The 22,905-nt window shown below is 36.8% G+C and overlaps 1 protein-coding gene across 4 annotated transcripts in view; it reads right to left on the bottom strand.

Moving 5' to 3' along the window:
• The window catches only part of tial1 (TIA1 cytotoxic granule-associated RNA binding protein-like 1), a 38,469-nt gene extending 16,670 nt beyond the window's left edge, over positions 1 to 21,799 (bottom strand). Inside the window, exons 1-6 of one of the 4 annotated variants that reach the window (XM_080205747.1) lie at positions 21,703 to 21,799; positions 20,207 to 20,303; positions 12,251 to 12,400; positions 9,577 to 9,631; positions 6,555 to 6,642; positions 1,488 to 1,563 (exon numbers count right to left, since the gene is read on the bottom strand). In XM_080205747.1, the coding sequence (XP_080061873.1) occupies positions 1,488 to 1,563; positions 6,555 to 6,642; positions 9,577 to 9,631; positions 12,251 to 12,400; positions 20,207 to 20,303; positions 21,703 to 21,731 (495 nt within the window). In that variant the 5' untranslated portion in view covers positions 21,732 to 21,799. Of the gene's footprint in view, positions 1 to 1,487; positions 1,564 to 2,019; positions 2,357 to 6,554; positions 6,643 to 9,576; positions 9,632 to 12,250; positions 12,401 to 20,206; positions 20,304 to 21,084; positions 21,104 to 21,668 lie in introns of those variants that run through there. The other 3 variants (XM_080205748.1, XM_080205749.1, XM_080205750.1) reach the window with 3 other exon arrangements.
• Between the last annotated feature and the right edge of the window lie 1,106 nt (positions 21,800 to 22,905).

Below are 22,905 nucleotides of genomic sequence, written 5' to 3'. Positions count from 1 at the left end.
CCTTCTTAAACATATTTAATGACTTGGCCTCTGCAGTTTTCCACAGGTTCACAACCCTCTGTCTCAGTCCGAAATGGCTTACCCGATATCCTGAGACTATGCTCACTTTTTCTAGACATCCCCACCAAGGGGAACAACATCCCTGTATCCAATCTGTCCAGCCCTGCCAGAATTTCACAGGTTTCAATGAGATCCCCTCTCATTTTAAATGCCAGTGAAAACAGGTTGTGTCTTATTAAGTTGATCTTTCTCTACACACAAGCTATGACTGTAAACACTACATTCTGCACGCCCTCATTTCCTTCTCTATGCACGGTATGTTTTGTCTGTATAGCACACAAGAAACAATACTTTTCACTATGTTAATGCGTGACAATAATAAGTCAAATGAAAAATTCTCTGCTCATACAATAATCATGCCATCCCAAAAATCAGTCTGATGAACTTTCATTGCATGTTTCTGTATCCTTCCTTAGGTAAGGAGACCAAAACTACACAATACTCCAGCTGTGGTCTCATCAAGGCCCCGTATAAGTGCAGTAAAACATTCTTGCTCATGTACTCAAGTCTTCTTGCAATGAAGGCCAACATATGATTTGTCTTTCTAAATACTTGCTGTACCTGCATGTTACTTTCAGTAACCGGTCTAACTTGGACACCCAGGTCCCTTTGTCATCAGCATTTCCCAATCTATCACTATTGAAATAATATTCTGCCATTCCATTTCTCAACCTGAAATGCATAACTTCACATTTAGCCATATTATACTGCATCTGCCATGTGTTTGCCCGCTCACTCAATTTATCTAAGTCACCATGAAGCCTCTGAACATCCTCCTCATCGCTCACATTCCCACAAAGTTGTGTCATCAGCAAACTTGGAAAAATTATTTTTGCTTCCCTAGCCCAAATCATAGGTGTATATTGTGAATAGCTGGGGCCTAAGTACTGGTCACTGCTGAACATCAAGTCACTGCCTGACACTTTCAAAAGAATACATTTATTCCTATTGTATCCTGTCTGCTAATCAATTCCTTGCTAATCCATGCCAATATTAATCCCCAATCCCATGTGCTTCAGTTTTGCATCTCTTGCATGACACTTTATCAAAAGCTTTCTGAAAATCCAAATGTACCACATCCACTGGTTCACCCTTACCTATTTATCAGTTACGTCCTCAAAAAAGCTCAAACTGGCTAGTTTTTGGTAGTTTACCAATGGACGTTGATAGGGAAAATGACCAATTTCCAACATAAAAATGAAGTATTTGAATGAAATACCGCAATGGATAGAATGGCTAGAACACAAGAAATGGATCAATGGCTTATCCAGCCTCATTTTCTATGACTTCAAAATGCAAATATGATAGCACACTGCATGTCAGGCTATTAACTGCATATTGTGCATTCAAAATTTTGGCAAATATTAAAATGCATTACTTTTAATGGTTAAACTTTACCCAATGCATTACATTTCAGAAGAACTTACCAGTTTACTATAAAAAGATACAAATCCATAGCCTTTAGATTTCCCTGTTGCCAAGTCTTTTACAACACGAGCGTCCCTGTGTAAACAGATACAGCTGAATAAGTAAAACATAGCATACCCCTGAACAAAATAAAAAAAGGAACCACACACACTGTATTGTCAGCACAAGTCAACTTTGAAAAAAATGGGATTTTTATGATCCCACCATAATAACTAATTGTTCTATCCTTTGTTACAGCTTAACCTTTAGTGTAGAAGTAAATAGCAAACATGCAAACTGTAGTATCCTGAACGTTGTTTCGCTAATTTTACTGAACTGGAAACCATGAACTCTTCAACAGATTTTTAAACACTAACCCTCACTAACACTAAACTGAGAAATAGTCTGCAGTACAAAATACAATTCCAATTCTCCTTAACCATGCATTTCTATACAGAGCCTTTAATAATGTGTGTTCTACCTAGCCACACAAATACTTGAAATATAAAAATTCAGAAAAGAGAAAAAAAATAGGAATTAAAAAAGGCATACATCGCCTGTTAACTGAATTCTTTATTTTTCTTGGTATGGTCAATTCTCTACCCTCTTTTTGGACTGTGGGCAGCTGTAAATTTTGAAAAATTGAGACTTTCAGAAATTTAGAAAATGAATATGAAACTAAAACAATACTAAGCACACCAGTACGAACAACAATTACATAGGATTTGTAAGCACGTCAATAGGATTGGGAATACGAAATTCGCACTATATAGAGCACATTAAAATGTTAACAATCAAGTCTAATAAATTTATAAAAAAGAGAATAAATAGAAATGAGAAAAAAACTACAACTGAGTTAATGAACTTCCAGTGTGCACAGTTCCTTGCAGTTAGCCATGGGGATCCTGTCCATTCTTAACAGCAATTCTGTAAAATAACCAGAATGCTATTACTTTTAATTATGACTCAAACTACAAAAAGCTGCACATTTCTCCATTACTTTCTGTAGCCTGTGTACAAGCAATCTTACAAGTGCTCTGTTGAAATTTACACTAATTTACTATTTAGATAATTGAAGTAGATGAGAACTACGAAAGCAGCAATAAATACTAGACCAGTCATTACAATACAGGTAGTTGACAGTATATAAAATGTTACTCAACGTGTAGATTGAAGTGCAAACAAGCAGAGTTTTTTTTAAAAAAGTGTTAATTTATGTATTTAACTCCATTTTTAAAATGTAGCATCTTCTGAACAGTGCAGTTTTAATTAATAAAGGTGTCAAGAAATGACCAGCACTAATACTGATTCAAAGGCCCTTGCAAGCATTTTGAACACTAAAAAAATTCCGATCGCCCAGCAACACCTACTGGTGGAAAAACAGTACCGCGCATTAATTCATACTGCTCAGTTATCAGAAAATGTCTGCGAATTTATGTATTGGCCCACTATTTGACGGGAACAAGGCACAGCATGCCATCATTCATTTTAAAACATTTTTTGATGAGAAAGAGGTAAAACATTAGTTGTGAATTGTCAAACTATTGGGACAATTTGCATTCCGTTAGCCTCACAAAAAACAGGATCTCACCATCAACCTCCCCATGTCAGGAAATTGTTGGATTTATGCCATAAATATGAATTGTTCACTGCACAAAGTTAAGGATATTTCATGGCACAATGGGATGATTTATGATCCTACTATCCCAATCAATCTCAAAGGAAGCACAGAAAGTGAACTGAAACTTAAGTCTCACATCTGCAGGTTTTTTTAAAACTTTCTGCCTCCTCAATTTCTTTCTGCAAATTTGATTATAAATTCCCTCTGCCATATGTTGTTTCTTTCTCAATCCTTAAATTTCATTGGTTAAGAAGATGGATTATTGGTCCTGTGACTCAAAGTCTTTGGTGCCTTATTATCAACTTGCACTTCTGGCAAACTGCAGTGCAAAAATATGAACTAAAGAGATGAATAAAATCATCAACTCCCTGCGCTTGTCACAGGATGCTCAGTCCAGTTAATTCTGGGCAAGTGCTTTGGTTGCAGTAAATTAAGGCTAAACTATTCCACTTAACCAAGATATATACATAGCAGATTGCCCTAATAACAGAAATCTAATAGTTCAATTATGTTTAAAACACATTTGCACAGTAATTTGAACTCAACCATAGAATCCATAATTTTTTTTTTACACGCAAACGAATTGTAACTGACAGGTATGATTACACTGCCTAAACAAATGTCTATTTATCATGGTACCTGACTTCATAGCATAAGAGTTTAGCTACACCATTTTTGCTGGGTGATCTGCTCCAATGACAAGTTGCCAGCATCCTGACAGGCTAATCTCTCTCCAAAAAAAAACCAAACAATTGAAACAGCTGACAGGTTTCTTTGATTTGAGCACAATTCTTTTTTCATGCCTATGCTTTGGACTGAATTTCACTGGTTGAACTTCATCCTCAGCCAGAACTCCATCCCTTCCTAAGTTACCCTCAATGCACTGCAATCCCCCTCATATTCTGCATTCAAATCCATTCTCAAACATAACGCTAACATAGAACTCAAATGCAACCACATGATGTTCAATTCAGTTTAACTGTTCATTATTTGGTATCACACCCAACAAAAAAAAACAAACTGAAAACAACTTAACTCTGAGCTTTTGATTTGACTTCAGAAAAGTACATTATTGTACACTTGAAAAGACATTCAAGTCTCAGCACCAAACTGTGCAAGTCAAGACAAGTCAACCTGGGATATAACCAATGTCTTCAATCACCCAGACTGTTAGAAAACAAATAGTCAACACATGAAACAAAACCACAATTCTTGTAACACACGTAGCCCCTGGGATTTTGCTTTCTCTTCACTAATCATTTAGTGACGCACTTGCGAAGTGTCGGTCTGTAACTTAATTCCTATACAGATCAACATGCAATATTCAATATTATTCCATGACAGTGGCCAAACAACTGACAAGACAAGTAAAAGTCAGATAAGGGGCAAAGTATGCGAAAATAAAATAAAGCAAGATACAAAATGCCAACAATCCATTTACAATAATTTCTCAGTTATCAGAAACTAACATTCCAGTGGCTTATTTAAAATAAAAAACAATTCTTAAAGTATTAGCAATCTTGTTGGCCCTGTTTTTTTTTGTTTTTGTTATATGTACTAACTGACATCATATCTGAAGCATGTGTGCGAGAGATGCGAATAATAGCAACTGTGACTTGCTATTAACAGGGAGAAAGTTAAAGTTCTGCACACAAACAACAAAAATACAATCACAACTATGCTCAGCAACACCCAGTTATTGAAATAGTTATGAGAACAGCCAACATCATTACAAATGAACAGTGACTACAGCCAGCCAAGAGTTTTATTAGCACTTCAAATTATCAAGTTTAAAATACTGTCTGCATAATTCCACTCCAAAAAAAATCGAACTTCAAGCTTATACACTAACAGGATAAACTACACATCAATCTGCAAATGTAAACAATTTTAAAAACCAGAATGCACTAAAAATTCACACCAACCTAGTCCTTCTGCAGATTTTAAACTTGATAAAGAATATTTAGATAATGCATTAAAACATTTGCAGAATTTCCAAATAAACTCAATGTAAAGTTTCAGAACCAGATCACGAGCTACAACATCAAGGGGTATTGCTGATTTGTTGCAAAATAAACTACTGTTCATGTCTCCAGAGCTGGTAATTAGGAATTTATATGTTCAAATAAAACCTATATCGAAACCATTTCTATTAGTTGACGATTTTGATTAGATTCACAAAATACCCACGCCAAAACAAAATTTGTATAACTGCAAAATACAAAAACAGCATTTTTGGATGACAGATACTAAGGCAACAAACTCCTCATTCATTTTTCTGCTGAATAAATAAATTGACATTAATTGAATCGCTACTGCCTATATTGAATTTATAGTGCAAACACTACTTCAAAACACTGGCAGCTACATTAACTCATTCAAGGAAGATCTTCAATGATTAGGATAATCACATGGAATTGCAACCAACTATTTTGTACCTATTGCATGGTTTATATAAATTGAGATCTAGTTCTGACATCCATAGAGCAAAAATTTATCAAGCTCTAGAATGGATTAGCTAGTATGCATCTTCCAATACAAGTAAAACGAGCAAGACAAATAAAGATTTTCTCTTTCTGGACAAAACAACTCTAACTCAAAACAAAATACATCTTTCATACCTATAGACATCATGTTTTCTGAAAGAACCCTTAGAACCATTGAATCTATGGCAAATATCAGAAATCTGCAATATTACATGACTTTTTAAAGCATAATTGAAAAGAATTAAAGCACAGATAAGCTATTAGACACTTCACTGATACAACACAGGTGGTGCGCAACATTGGGATCACAGACCTGGTCACTACCATTTTGACTTATGATATTAATGCAATTACCAGACTTCTATGAATTAGCATTAAATCTATTCCAGAAAGTATATTAAAAATTGCAACCAGCCTCTCTCCTCATTGTGTTTTCATCAATTGAGGAAACTATCTACTGCCAAATATTAAGTGGAAAATTAAATACAAAATTCAGTTACAGTTAATATAATCATCCATTGCTGAGGGCCATACATCACTTGGAGAACGAGACAATCTTTTCTTAATATAATTGCTCCATAAGTTTTATTAAGTGTGGCCAAAATTTGCTATAATTTCTAAAACCAATAATTCAGAACTAACCTGATATAAAAAACCCTTCTCCTTTTACCTAAAAGAAATTTTGAACTGTCAAGTTACAAGTTATGGACCGGACTCCAGCAGTTCATATAGGACAGGTTGCTTTCCTCTGGATCACATTCTAAATAAGGTGCTTTTGAATAAAAAGGCTTCAAGTAACTGGGGAAAAAAGCCACTATATTTGCCTTGTGCAAAAACATTACATCTTTTTCACTGTCACTTGACAGAACTCAACTGGGAATATCAGTTTCAGTGCTGAATTGATTTATTTTTAAGAGCTCTGATAAAAGAAAATGCTCAATGTAAAAAATGTGAATTTTAAAGAACTGGAAAATACTTACGATATTCTACCAAAGGGTGCAAAAGCAGATTTGAGATCCTCCGTGGTTATCTCAGGGCTTAAGTCACCAACAAACACGTGAAAATGATCTGAGAAGACAATAAGAATTTAATAAATACCTTCAGTTAAACTCCATATCAACCCCACAACATTTTTTCCTGTAAATTTAGATTCAACCCTAAACAGAAAATAGACCGATATGATTTTGCAAAAGTACCCATTTTTACTTGCCTCTCTGAGGCTTGAATTTATGTGGGGATGCACAAAAAAATGTTCATTGCATTTTCTGAGCCCAAACAGCGAAACAAAAAAAGGCTATGTAATATCCTCTAAGCAAAGAGTTACAGTGATGCACTACTTAAAGGGAATACTTGAAAAGGAATAGTAAGAACTTAAAACCAACTGTCATAATTCACTGCTCTGACCATGAGGATAACTATCTGGGTATGATATTTGGAATTTCAGAAGTCATTTATTGAAGTTCTACATACAAAGCACTTAAGTAAACTTCATGCCAAATTAGCTCAAAATTAAACATGGTTTTACAACAGGAAGAATTATCAATTGAAAGGAATCTGCATGGTATCAAATTCTCACAAGCACTTTGCTTTTGATAGCTTTCTTGAAATACTTGCTTCATAAATTGTATGCTTGTAGAAAAAGTTCAGTAGCAAGGTAGATCAGATAAATGGAACAAAATCAAAAGTAATCAAACAAATTTATGAAAAAAGTTTTAAATTAACAGAAATTCACAAAATATGGCAAATAGTGGTACTGGGGTAATGGTGGGATGAAGTAATCAGATTGATCCCTTCAAAAAAATGGGATATGTATCATGATATTAAGAAGTAGATTACTGGGATAGGTACACCCATCAATGATGAAATGTTGCACAGGAGAAAAGCAGTCTTCTATTGCTAGAATGGGATAAGAGTTTTGTTTGTAATGGGCACTAGGCCAAGGTTGATTAATGAAGATGAAAAGTACTGCATTACTTTGCCGATTTGGCCGTTTATATGCAACATTCAGGAGGTTGAATGGGAACTATTCCTGTGCTAAGAGCTGACTTGGTTGTCAAATGGCCTTCCTTCAGTCTAGGTTTTACGTCCTAAATTGAATACATCTAAAAATGTTCATAAATTCTTGATGTGCACAATATTTAAATCAACTACAATGCAATACTAATTTCATCATGTCTTTTGAAAATATCGAGTCCAAAATAAAGGCTAGGGCACTACAGGACAAGAGGCTTTGGGATTCAAGTTTGAACTTAACCCAGGTGAATGAGTTTAAGTATCTTCTGTCTATTCATTATAAATGTCCTACAGAAAAGGAACATTCAGTTTCAATCCCAATTCCTGGCATGCATGTGTCCACTGCACCAAATTGGCAGTCTCATTCAGAAACGGCAAAATGGCTGATGTGGAAATGGAAAATATTAATGCTACGTTTTTTGCTGAAAATGCATTTCAGCCACAATGCTACAAAGAATGCTATGTATTGCTCCAGATTCTAAAATGAAAGCCCAAAATTCAAAGCACCTTCCAATACCTAACATCTTTCAATTTTTATTAAAAACCATTTTGTTCAAAAAACCTTCATGCCTTTCTTCTGAGCAACTGAGATAATCATGAAAACAGCTGCTGAATGTTGATCACAGAAGTATGTGAACAGCACTGAAATACTACTTCAGTTAAGGAAATTGATGTTTGACTCAAAACACCTGTTTGCCAAGTCATTCACATTGGTAAAGTTAGCCCAATCAACAGGCCTGTCTCATCTGCTTTGAGAAAAGATATAAAGCATTTAACTCAGCTTTCCTTTGCTACTAGTAATGCCATTAGTTTGCATGTTTCTAAAATCCATTTATACAATATCTTGAAACTAAACACATTATATGTAACTTTGCTGAATGCTCTGTAATGGTGGCAAAAATAGAGCAAACTCTCCAATGATGCAACACAGCAAAACATATGGCCCATTTACTCAAAATCTACTTCCATGTTTATAGAACTTGAAAAAAAAATCAATTCATGTCTATTTACCCAGAGGGTGGTGAGGGATTGGAATGCCCTGCCTGCTGCAGTTGTAAATGCGCTTAGTTTGGGTGCGTTTAAGAGATCCGTGGATAGGTTTATGGATGAAAAGGGATTGGTTTAGGTTAGAGGGTCATTGTTTTTTAACTGGTCAGCGCAACATCGTGGGCCGAAGGGCCTGTTCTGCGCTGTAATGTTCTATGTTCTATTTCACACGAGCTGGATTCCAGAATCAAACATTTACATATTTTCATTCAGTATCTTGAATTAAGCGCACTTAGTTTAATTTGTAACTAAATATTAAGTTTTCAGGAAACAAACAACTCCAACAAAAAGATGAAACAGGAAGTACTGTATCAACACAAATGTTACACAATAAATAAATCAGCTTCAATAACTTATCCAATTTTATAAAAGAACAACTGCCTTAACATTTTCTTCTTTTTCTTTAGTCCCCATAAAGAAACCAAAAACTGGGGGAAAAATCAAATTAAGTTAGACAAACAAGTCTGACCCAATATTAGTTTGCAAAATAAGCATGCAAATTTTTGGAAATTCAAGTCAAAGAAAAAATATTGCCCTATTCATTGAAAATACAAAACATGTGGATGATTTACAATGTATTACTAGGTTTCACATGCACCCAAGTTAACTTCCTGAACTAGAAGGCTCAGATCTTGTGTTGAATGACAAATTTCTCTTCCCCTACAAGACATTTCACTACATCATTCTTCAGTAGAGGTTTTGAGTTTAAAAGTTGAAGACCCGAATGCAAAAGTAATGCACCATAATACTTCAAAGCAGCTTGCTGGCCCCACTGAAGGTAACTTGGGCAAAGGGCTGAAATTATACTCTTTAAAATGTGCAAAAGTACAAATGCATTACAACATTGCTATACATGTGTAACATATAATCACAATCAGCTTCAACATACTGGGGGGGGGGGGGGGGAGTGTTTAAAAAAAGTCAAGAAAACAAAGCACTTACTGGTTGTATCTTTCTTCTGGCTACTTGGTGTTGTTGCCCAGTTCACTTTGACTTCCTAAAATTTAAAAATGAAAAACTTCATTAAGAATTAATTCAAGTTTATTTATTCTTACACAAGAATTTAAAAATTTTAATAATATACTGCATTATATGATATTGCTTTATTATGGGCATGGGGTACAATAAAAATACAGAACCAAAAAAGTTAAGTGACAAGAGAACCAGCATGAATTTGTGAACGGTTGGTCATGCCCGATGAATCCGATTTTTTTTAAGTAGTGGATCACAAGTACCTACTGACGTTACTTGTACGGACTTAAGAATTAGTTGAAGCTCATGGAATTGAGGGCAAATTATTGAACTGGTTAGGGAATGGGAGGACAGAAGGAGTAAGGATAGTGAATGGGTTCTCTAACTCTTGGGATTTGACTAATCATGACCCACAAGCTTCTGTGGTAGGACTTCAATTAGTTACTATATTTATTAACAGCTTAATGGACTGGAAAGCCACAAATACAAATTTGCCAACAATGACAAAAGGCAGCAATGTAAGCAGTTGGAGGCATAAAACAAGTGATTTTGATAGATTAAGTGACAGGGCAAAGTTATGGTACACGTATTTCAAAAGCAAGAAAAATGAGCTTAAGGATACCAGGAACCTTGCACTTATGTACAAGGGTACTTTCCAAACGATTGAGAAGGTAGGAACTGTGGCGATACAAGGAGGGGTGTGTGGGGAGTTGCCTGAAGTATGCAGATTTAGCTAACAGTGCAGAAAACAAAAAAATTAATGGAATTCTGGACTATATATCAAGAAGACTGGAATACCAGGAGTTGGAAATCATGCTTCATTTATACAAAGCCTGGTTAAAACACATCTTGATTAATAAGAGCAGTTCTTGGTGCCATAGCTTGGAAAGGATATACTGCCCTTGGGGGTGTTGCATAGTTTACCAGGATAACACAAAAAAATCCAAATGTTACAGTAAGAGGAAGGATTACACAAATTATTCCTGGAATTTAAACATTTCAAGGGGTGATTTGATCACAGCTAATAAATTATGGGGAATTGATAGGGTAGATAGAAACTATTTCTGCTGCTGGTTAGCCAGTCTCGAATAAGAGAACATCTAAAAATTAGACCTTTTAGAAGTGAAATTAGTAAACACTGCATTTAAAGGGTGCTGTAAGTTTACAGTGCACTTCCATCAAGGCTATTGATGCTATATCAACTTTAAATAGAAATTAATTTTTTTATTACAAGACATCAAGGAACGAGGGGAAAATAGCAGGTTTGCGAAGTTAGATCACAGGTCCGCCATAACACATTGAATGCCAGTGACTCTAGGTGCTAAATAGCACAGCCTACTCCTGTTACCATGTTTTTTTTATATCAAATTATCTGCATTTTAGTCATGTTAGCTGTAGCTAAGTAGGTGCATTACAGGAAATCTCATGTATTTCTAGAATTTACAATTTGGAGATAGACCAGTCAGGCTAACAGGACCATATGCCTGTATTTGAAACCCACATAAGATTCCACTACTCATTATCGGTGCCCACTTTGTCCCCGCTGTCCACCCCCCCCCCGCCGATTCACTTCTCCTTTATATATGAATGCTCTCTAATTCAGTGGCAGCAAGTTCCACATACATGGCAATTTAAAAATCTCCTTAATTAATCTGATAGAGCACATTATATTAATGGCTCCCTGTATGGACTCAAGTGGAAAATATTTTTCCACACTTACACTTAACAAACCTTTTCATTACCTTATAGACCTTTTGCTTCCAAGCCTGCTCAATCTTCAACAGTTGTACCCTCTAAATTGTTATATTTTCTCAAGGGCTTCACTAGCACTTCTGTCATATGGAGAACAGAACTGCACTATGTACTCCTTGTGTATCTAACCAAATTAACATCAACTTCTTGCTTGTAATCTATTCCTCAAAATACATCCTAGAATTTAGTTTTTACTCATGTTGAGCTGTTGGCTCCACATGTTTTGGACGGAACTTTCCATTTATTACTCAATGTTGAACTTAATTTTCCTCCAAGCTAATATCTTGAGTTTATATCAAGAACGGTCCCCAAACTAAATACAGTACATTAGAATGGTTGACGAATCAACAGCTGGGTTTTAAAATAATTTTTAAAAAGTTGTTCTTGAATTAAGGCCATGATTCCCAGAGATCCTAACTTTCCCAATGCTTTATTAAGAATCATCTCTAAAGGACTCTTCAGTCACTCAAACAATAGAATCCATTAAGATCCACTGGATTATTCGTCAACAAACTGAAGAAATTTTTATTTATCAAATGGTACATTACACTGAAAACATTTCATTTTGAGGGGGATTAAAACAATGGTTAAAATCTAGTTTCATTTTAAGAATATAAGAAATAGGAGCAGGAGTAGGCCATCTAGCCCTTCGAGCCTGCCCCACCATTCAATAAGATCATGGCTGATCTGAAGTGGATCAGTTCCACTTTCCCGCTTTCTCCCCACAACCCTTAATTCCCTTGTTTTGAACCTATAATACTTGCAAAGGGAAACTGACGTATTTTGTTTCTCTACCTAACCAATGAAACAGACAGGCACTGTTCAAAGTATCACATCTTAATTTTTCCAGCTAAATGCTCTCCTCACTCACCCTTTAGATACGATAGCTTACCTTACCCATTATTTTACGGCCATTCATTGCAGCCAATGCAGCTGCTGCATCCCTATGCTCGTAGAATTCCACAAAGCAATACGGATCATTGCTTGAATGCTGCAAAACAGAAAATCCAACAGAAGAGTTCACCCTTCTGCTTGCGGTTTGCTGAGAAGAAAAATTCATGAAAACTTAGTACAAAGAAACCAAATGAAATACTTACAGATCTACATTATAGCCTTTTACTTTTATAGCCAATCTGTCCACAAACACAAACAATTTAAAAGGAAATTACTGAACACATTTAATATTTCTGAACATTTATGTAAATCAGGGCTACCCCTGGCTTTTAAATATATTTAAAGAAAGAAAACAGCATTTTTACTAGTTGAACCCTAACATCATTAGTAAAAATTGCTAACCTGTTGGCTAACTTCCACAGCCAATGTTTTGTGCGGCAAAGAATAGCAAATATTGTGAGGATTTAATTTTTGCAGAGATCTGCTGCAATTGCTGTGACACTGATCTTTCCCCGTCTGCAATCAGGAATGGAGCTGAAATTGTGTCTCCAGTGAAGGGGGTTATTTTTATCTGGGATGGTATGTATGACTACTGCCACATGAGCATCTGTTTTGTTTTTAAAAAGTCAAATTTAATTTACCGGTAAATGGTAAATAGAACAGGTAGATGAAGCAGCTCAAGAGTTTATCAAATGTTATGTAAATAGCATTTACTCACAAACTTGAATAGGAAGCAATTTTACAAGCATGATCATTAAGATAACTCGCCAATTAACGCTGAGTTCTAACATGAGCCTATAATAATATGTTCACTTCATTGTATATTTGCAATAAAATGTTACAAAACAAACAAAAAGTACTAAATACTTCAAAAGGTGCTATTTTTGAAATCACTGAATATGTTACAAGTTGCATCCTGATTCAAAATGTTACTGTAATCTTCAGAAGGCTAGAAAGAACAGTGCGATAAGGTACATTACCCATCACAGCACCAAACGTACACTTGATTTGGCGTTCAGTTGGTAACTTAAAATCAACAGATTGAAATGTATGCATAAATCCAGGTCTCAAGATAATGAAACTCCTAACAGTTAAAGCCTAACACTCAACAAATACAATGGAATTATTATTTATCTTCAACATTTGAAGACTTGAGCATAATTTTAGGTTTTGAACCTTTCTTTCTGAGCTGGTACATTTAGATTTTGAAAGTAGTTACATATAAACATATGTTAGATCATTTTCACAAATACCTGAACTATTGCCACAATAATTAAGCTTAAGCAAATTTAATTCTGACCTTAACACAAATGGATCATATGGTTGGTGCAGCAACGCTGTGCTGAAATGAAGTCATTTCAGCATTGATGTGGTAATATAATATTATTCGTGGGAGCTAAAAGGCTAGTTTCATGATACCTTTAAAAAGTGAAAGTCAAATGACACCGAAAATCTGCATGGCAATTACATTACGTTTTGTGAAGAAAAGCTGCAAACGTAATGCACATCAAGAACATAATCTTCTATTGCACAATCTAAAAATCACAGTAGAAACTTTATTCGATAATATTCTTTGCCAAACACAAAAACCCTCTTCTGCACATTTTTGAAATTTGGTCCCAATGCAACAATTAAAAATGGCTCAAACAAATAGTGGAAAATCATCTAAAATATTCTGAGAAGCTACACTTGGGATAGATGGAAGACAGAACTCTCTTCAAAACTTTATTTCCTCTACATTTCTGATGCCCATGTCATTTTGAGTACTAGATTTAGTGTCACTTAGAGATAGAAAAATTAAGTAGCACACATTGCTCAAATATTTACACTTTGTAGAACAACTGGTGGCAGGCTGTTGCAATGTCATAAGCAGTGGAAGTATCTGTTCCTGGATAAATGTAGGTAGTAAACTACCATGGTAAATCACTATAGGTTTCAGCTATTTTATCCTCTGTGCAATTGCCTGGACAACATAGCTCACAGATGATTTGCGTTTATCAAGGAAGCAACACTAATTTACTTTTTTTTTAATAGCATTTAAAATTGAATGCTGACAAATATATGGAATTAAAATCAATACTGCAATTGTGTCAAATTTTTCTTATTGTTGTTTCCCCTCTTTTCAGGCAACTGTTCAATTTTCAATGTGTACCCCCCCAAAAATGATAAAAAAACAAAAATTATATATGGAAGCTCCTAAGGCATCTAAAACAAACACCATTTACTTTCTCCTTGCTACACATCATCTTTAACTTCATATATTTGTCCACTTTCATACAAAATTCTATGGTCTCTGCTTTAAATGCTTTCTCTCCTAAGACAATGTGTGCACTAACACTGACTGAAGAAATTTCCAGCTTTTGTCTCAGAGGATTTTAAATTGATATTCACTCAGTATCATTCCGAGGAGGAATTTCTTCCTCATCAAAACTTTATATTTTTTCCCATCATCTCAAGTCTCTCCTCAATTTATCCCAAGATTTTCTTACAAGGGCACAACTGGAGCTCCTCTTTGCCTTTACAGCATAAAGAATGTCTCAATATTCTATAACAATTCATAAAACAAAACTTTAATAAATACCACAAAGAAAATATAATAGCATTGATGCAGCAATTGGGTAGGAATTCAATCCACACTCCATTGATTTGAGTACATAATCTAGACTGAGTCCAGTACCATACTAAGGGAGTGCTGCTCTCACTTCGAGATTCCATAGCACTATCAGAAGGGCAGAAAAATTCTCCCTGACAAGCTGGCCAACATTTGTCCTTCCAGTACCTAAAATAATTGTCATCTTACCTCATTTTTGGGGACTTCAGATTAAACTGATTAGCTGCATTAAAGCACTAATGATACATTAAAATTAACTCATTGACCATTAAGGATTTTGGAAAGTCTGGAAATCAATGCAATGTAAATGCATTTGTCCTATTTTCATTAAAGGACAAAATTAGCACCCATTTTGAAAGCCAAACTATAATGAAATCACTGCAAAGTTGCTCCACCTAATTGACACCTAAAAATAAATCAAAAATTTGAAGATAATCTTACCCATATTATCAGGATAACAGTGCTGCTGGACAGGTAGAACTTTTAAAAGATGCCCTATTTCAAACAGAACGCAAACTCATCAAATAGCCTATCAATAAACTAACGCCTGCATTCAACAGAAGACAAACTACATCTTCAGTTTTTGTTCTTCAGTTTTTGTTTTAATATTTTTAGCCAAACAATGTGCCAAAAAGGGCAACAGGCAACAAAAAGAGAGAATGCCTCCCACTATGCAAAACATACAAGAGAATGAGTGTTTGATATATAAAGACAGGTGCATGGCATATCTTGGGCAAGCATTCACCCTGGCCAGAAAACTTGAGAAAGGTGCAAAAAAATCCTGAAATGTTATGGTCTGAATTCCAAAGACTAAACAATGCAGCAACAGAGTGCTGGCTTGTAGGTTGTTCCATTCAATATGATAAGGACTGCCTTACCAATTTCAGGTCTAAAATTTACAGTTGATCTAACAACTACCATTTGCAAGAATTCTAAACCTTTACCACCCTTTCATAACATTCTTCTCAATTTCATTCTGAAAAGTCTGGCTCTAATTTAGACAGCACCCGGGCCCATAGTTCCTCAACCAGCTGAAGGTTTCTCTCACATCTACTCCCTGTTCCACTTCAGAATTTAGCCCCAGGTATAATGATGGCAAATTTTAGTTGCATTCCTTTTGATCAAGACATGACACTCAGAACTGATCAGTGATCCAGCTATCGATTAACGAGAGCTTTCTCTAGGCCAGTATTCCATTTGCTTTGGTTATTTTCTGCAGTGTGATGTTTTAATGATCTGGTTACCCAGATTCCCATGTTTCTTTGGACCGCTACCATTTGGAAAGCAACTTGTTCCATCCTTAAGGTTTAAAGTAAATGACTATAGTTAGCTACATGGCAAGTCATTTGCCATCATTTTGTCCACTTTTTAATCAACATTTCATAATTTCACATTACATTAATCTTTGTCATTATCAGCAAATTTGATTGTGGCTATCACATCATTTAGATCATTACGAATAATTGAGGCCCCGACACAATCTTGAAACACATCACATCTTGTGAATTAAAGTACTTGTTCATTATCCAAACTCTGTCTTCTACCATTTAACTGGTTGCTTAATCGGGTCAACAACTGCCTTTAATTCCACGAGCTTCAGCTTTATACGTTCTAGAAATACATATAAATAACTCATCTACGACCGACCGTTGGTCACCTCTCCAAAACAAATTCCATTTTCATAAGGCATTAAACATGTCAGCTTGCAGAATCACCAAGCAAAAACTGATAGCCAAATTCTGCACACAAGGACTGCCTCAACCGGGATCTTGGGTTCATGTCGCACTGTGTGTAACCCCCAGCATTTGGCCTGGGCTTGCAGAATCCTACTAACTGTCCTGGCTGGAGACATTCACACCTCTTTAACCTGTGATTATCCCTCTCTCCACTCGTATTGTCTGTACTGTAAAGACTTGATTACTTGTAAAGACTCATAATCCAATCATTATCTTGCAATTCAATGTTTGCCCTGTTTGTGAATCCAGCTCTCCACTCACCTGACGAAGGGGCAGTTTTCCAAAAGCTCATGATACCAAATAAACCTGTTGGATTTGAACCTGATGTTGAGACTTCTTACTGTGCCCTTAAAAATCCAAGCTAGATCTTTCACACGAGTTTGATATTTAAGGTGTTCAGTTACTGTTCTTAATTTACAGATTAGTAATTTCCTGGTAACAGGTGTTTTGCTAGCTGATCTATAATTCCTTGGTTTTGCACTCTCCTTTTCTTAAATGACAGATGAGCACAATTCTTCATTTAAAGGAATAGCTTCAGAATTAAGCAGATTACAGTTAAAACATTGTTCTCAGACTTCTTTTAAAACTTTGTTATGTAAACCATCTGGTTCTGGGAATTTGTTATTCTCTTTCCCTGTTACTGTAATTTTGCCTATGTTTATTTTCAGGGATCCTGGATTCATTTACTTTTCTGAGATATCCAATCTGCAAAGCTCTTCTCCACTCTAAATACTGAGAGTAAGTAGTCAGTCAGCATACTTAGCATTTCCTTGCTTGTTTCGTTGATCACTAACAAGGTTTTTTTTGAATACTTTATCTGCTTTCTCACCCTTTACTATTTCTTCCATCCTTCCTATTTGCCAGGGTTTGTTTTGTTGACATGTCTTTCGTTTTATGTTGTCGCTCAACTCTTTAATCATCCATAGTTTGGTTTTTGACAAGTGAAACTCTTACACTTTTGACTACAAACTAATTCTGTATTACATTAAACTGAGTGACTGGCACTGATTGGCCATTTACGCATTAACAGATTTAGCAACTTCACTGTGGACCGTATCTTCATCACATTCAAGTCAACCTTACCTAAATCTAGAAGCGTTATTTCCTGGCGAATTGCAGTTCCCCCTTTCAAACAAGATTCATTCAAATCATGATCTCTATTAGAGCAACACTGACAAACCATTATGCTGGCAAATGAGTCAGGAAGTGCCATGATCAATGTTGTTTGCAGATGACATGGAGCTATGTAGTGGGGACAGTGAGAACAGCACTGGATGACATGGGTTACGCATAGGGAAGAGAATCAGAATGAAGGCTGTACGGTGAAATGGATCATAAGTGAAAGCCTCTGACCAAAGAGTGGACTGAACTATGCATATACTGCACCCCCCTCCATGTGTGTGCATCACAAACTCACACTTCAGCTCAATGACTGAATGGCAGGATTCAAGACAAAGTCTGACTGCAGGTGCGTTCATTTGGGATAGTCTTGCAGTCCACAAACCCCCATAATGTGCAATCCAGACATAACCGGCTCTGCTCCATCCACGTCCATTAAAAACGTATTCCCTTCCTCAAGCTTACAGGAATCACAAGCATTGAAGGCAAAAAAGTAGCATCCCCTTCGATACTAAATCTTCTGTTGTACTCTCTGCCCATTACAATCACCTCATTTCAAGATTAATACATAGGCTGCAATAGCCCTGACCACACTAAATTATTTCAGTTGCACACATTTAAGTACTTTAAAAAAAAATTTGGACAACTTGATATCAACCAGAAAATAAATGAATTGCAAAATGCTTCATTAAGGTTAATGCTTAGATTCAAACGTTTCAATTAATAATTCCAATGGATGAAACAGCTCAATACCATGGATCTGTGTTCAGCAGACTCAGAAATATTATAAATTTAAGATGCCAAAAAATTACTGATATGGGTTCCACCTAAAAATTCAATCATTCCCTTTCAAACTGATCTTCAAGGCAATATATTGTATCAATGAATAAAATCAGAACAATTTAACATCAAATCATTACTTTTGAACTTGCTGGATTACAAACCTATTGATCTTCATTAATAAAGAAAGCAATGCATTCACCTCAGCGGCAAAGATATCATGGGCACTTCACTGCTTTTCAGTTCATATTAAGGTACAGTTCAACTTTTATCTACAGTCACCTCAGTTTATCCATGATCCAATCAGCAGATATTTTGAATACATGGAATCATTGAATCCTACAGTGCAGGAGGCCATTTGGCCCATCAAGTCTGCACTGACCACAATCCCACTCAGGCCCTATTCCCATGACCCCATGCATTTACCCTAGCAAGTCCCCCTGACACTAAGGAGCAATTTAGCATGGCCAATCCACCTAACCCATACATTTTTGGACTGTGGGAAGAAATTGAAGCACCCAGAGGAAACCCACACAGACTTGGGGAGAATGTGACCCAAGCTGGAAGTTGAACCCGGATCCCTGGCGCTATAAGGCAGCAGTGTTAACCACTGTGCTATCGTGCCATCCAAATACTAATTAAAAGTTATTTTCCTGCAATTTATCTGGCAATAGCACCAAATGTATGTTCCAACCAGTGTATCCAGCTGGTATTTAGGTAACTAATGGAATATTTTTGTTAACACATTGGGTGACAACCCTGTAAGTCATTTAGCAGTGAGAAACCAATATGTTTCTGAACCAACAATTAATTATCAACAAGCAGACAAAGCACATGAACATGAATACCAACTGTTGGAAGGTAGAATCTAATTTAACAGATGATATGCCATCATTACACTTTCTACAATGCTATATCATCTGTTAAATTAAATTCTACCTTCCAACAGTTGGTATTCATGTTCGTGTGCTTTGTCTGCCATCATTACAGTTTCTACAATGCTATGACAGGAGCTCCAAAGGAATTGGAAACGTGTAAACTGCCACGCTGTCAAGGTGCTGACCTAAGCTGCGCTGCTCCAGTGAACAGCCAAATGAGCAAAAAGCACATTTGCAGAGGGAGTGGAGGGGGAGAAGCTGTCCCTTGCTGCTGTGACAAAATTTTCTACCAACCTGGTCAGAGTAGCACAGCATGCAGATTTTTCACATGCAGGCTGTATACACCTCAAGAAAAATTTGAATTTGTTACATGGTCCAGAAAGATAGTATTTCTTATATCCAAAGAAATTATTGCATTTCATCAGACTTACGCCCACATTTTATTTGCCCTCCTACTACAAAATGCCCCCTTTTTTAGATTATGCAACTGAATCTGAAACTTACACTTGGAAACCAGCTTATAAACTATTTCTACAAAGAAAATCAAAAATGCTGGTACTTCTAAATTCAAAATAGTGAACTGTCATACTTGAGTTTTTCAAGAACCACTCCAAGTCATTTAAAAAGGATAAAATACTAGATTTAACATGGAGATAATCACATTTTGCACAAAACAAAGTCAATGTAGAAACTGGTCCTTTTTGTAACATATTACTTTGCGCCTGTAGATATTGTAGGAATGGAACCAGCTTTTACAGCAGAACAGAATTCAGAATAATCACTGACAGTGAGGTTATATAATTCTTGGGAGTGTAATCTTGTTTTCTTACCTCAGTAATCATTTTACAACTTTTGCATGGACCAATCTGACTAAAAAGTTGAAGTATAAGGGCTTCAGTCACATCTCTAGAGAGATTACCTACGTAGCTGAAAAACAAGTAGACATTTCAAAGTCAGTTAGCAAATTTTCATTTCGGTACCTTTAAAAGTGATTTAACTGGTAACAACTGATTAGGCATGTTGTGACAATTCCTAATTAAAAGATCATGTGATGCACACACTTCAGTACATTTAGTTTACTTTTTCCTTTAACAAGTGGTACAGCATAAAACACTGATGAGATTCAGATTGTGAAAAACAATCATTTCCCTGTGCACAGACAATAGTCCAGTGAAAAGATGTGGAATAATACTTCCAAAAATTGAGTGTTTTCCTGGAGTCACTTAACTTGGAAGAAACAGGCTGGGAACATCCCTGGAAAAAAATTTAAAACTAGCAAGCCATTATGAAATTCTCAAAAGACAGTATGACTAAAATATAGAAATGCCATAAAGCATGCACGCACACCAAAACAAATTGTGTTTCTTAAGAGGAGGGGTATTTGGCATTTCAATTGTGTATCTTTTTAAACCTGGAAATTTTTTTTACAAGTCAGCTTAAATCATGACCAAAACTAAATACATCCTCAATCTTTCTACAGATATTGACGTTAATAATGTGCACAAGCTCCTTGCAACACACAAAAAAAAGATTCACGTCTCAGAACAATCATTCATCTTCAATCATAAATCCATCAACATGGCAATCTTCCCTGATATTTAACACAATGCTGTAGATAAGGAGGCCACATGCGCCAATAAATCTGCAAAGCTAACAAACAATTTTGGAACAAACGTTCTTTACAGGTAGAATAAATATTCACACTCACTGGCCACTTGTTGACCAAGTTGCATGGGTAAAGTGCATGTTTCGAAACAAAACCCAAAAATAGACCAAAGCGAAAACTACAAAAGGAAAACATTTAAAACTTGGGTCAAGAGCAGTCTTTGGAAGCCAGAACATCTGTTCCGCTCCCGTCAGGAAAAGTGCAGCAGCTTTTTTTTTCTCTGAAGGAAGTTTATTTCCTTTCTCCCTCTATCTCCTCCCCCCATCCCCGTCTCTTTCCTCCCCCAGGACAGGGAGACTGGGCCCCGGCAAAAAGCCAGCGCCAGCGGCCGGCATCGACTCACTCGGCGAAGCCGCTGTTTGTCAACACAAAATGGACTCCCTCCCTCTTCCCCGGGCGCGGTGGGGGTCGGAGTTAGTTAAGAACCTCGCTCTCCCTCACCCAGTCTCTCTTCCACCGCCTCCTCCCCCCCCTTCCCGGGGAGCCGGGGCCCTGACTCCGGCACCAAGCCCGCGCCAGGCCTTCGGCAAAATTAAACCCGACGCCGCCTTCCAGCCGTTTTTTTTTAAAAAACCCTGCCGTTTATTTTACTATTGTTTCAGAAGGCGGCCAGGTTTTGAATTTACTGTTTTTGTTGCGGTGGTTTGGTCACACACTCACAGGGTGCGCGGGTACGAGTCGTCCTCCATGTCGGGAGCCGCTTCCTCTCTCCGCGCCCGAAGCTGCAAATGGCGGAGCCGGTGAGTCAGCCCAGGCCTGCCAGCACCCCCGCGCATGCGCAGCCAGCACCTCCACCAACTTCACTGACACTTTCATAAAGAGCCCCCAAACTTTCATTTTCATCTGATCACCAGAAACCTGGGTCTGCCTGGGGCATCTCAGAATGTTTCTTGATTTATGTAAAGATTTGATTTGATTTGATTTATTACTGTCACATGTATACAGTGAAAAGCATTGTTTCGTGCGCTTTAGAAACTAGAAGCGGGTATTGGCCACTTGGCCCTTACAGCCTGCTCCGCCATTCATTTTGATCATGGCTGATTATCAAATTCAATATCCTGATCCCTCCCCCATCCCCAATATTCCTTGGTCACTTTAGCCCCTAGAGCTATAGAAACATGCCACGTGCTATACAGACAAAGCATGCCATACATAGAGAAGGAAAGGAGAGGGTGAAAATTGTGGTGTTTACAGTCAACACCATTGTGTATAAGAAGATCAACTTATTGCGAGGTAGGTCCATTCAGAAGTCTGATGGCTGCAGGGAAGAGCTGAAAGTTATTGCTTTTTAGATAGTCATTTTGTAATGTTCTTAGAAATTTATGAACAAAGTGTATTTTTTGGGGAAAGAAGAGAAAGAAGGCAGGACTTTTCGGCCATGCCCCAAAACTGGAAATTCTGGCGTGAGGTCAATGGATCTTTCCATGGTCCTCCCCCTTGTCCGCTCCAATTCCTGGAGCAGGCAGGACGGTAAAACTTGCCCCCTTAAGTCTCGAACAACCACTTCTGCTCCTTAAAGCCAGAAAGAACAAGAACAAGAAGACCAGAAACAAAAATGGTCTCAATTCAATCTCCTTTTTCTGTTCCACTCTCCCTCCACCTCTTCACCTCAAGAACCACCTCCCTTCACTATCCGCTATCTCATCCAAACCACGGTTTTCATGATATCTAAAGATGTGCAGCTTAAGTGAATTGGCCAAGCTAAATTGCCCCTTAGTGTAAAGGTTAAGGGAATATGCAGGGTAAATATGTGGGGTTATGGGGATAGGGTGAGGGTAGGCCTGGAAAGATGCTCTGCTGGCGAGTCGGTGCAGACTTGATCAGCTTCCTTCTGCTCTGTAGGAGTTCTATGATTCTATGATC

This window comes from Carcharhinus amblyrhynchos, chromosome 17 (assembly GCF_965287045.1).
Source record: "Carcharhinus amblyrhynchos chromosome 17, sCarAmb.v2.hapA, whole genome shotgun sequence".
NCBI lineage: Eukaryota > Metazoa > Chordata > Chondrichthyes > Carcharhiniformes > Carcharhinidae > Carcharhinus > Carcharhinus amblyrhynchos.
The sequence above is the reverse complement of the archived record's forward strand: the minus strand, read 5'-3'. Positions and strand labels throughout refer to the sequence as shown.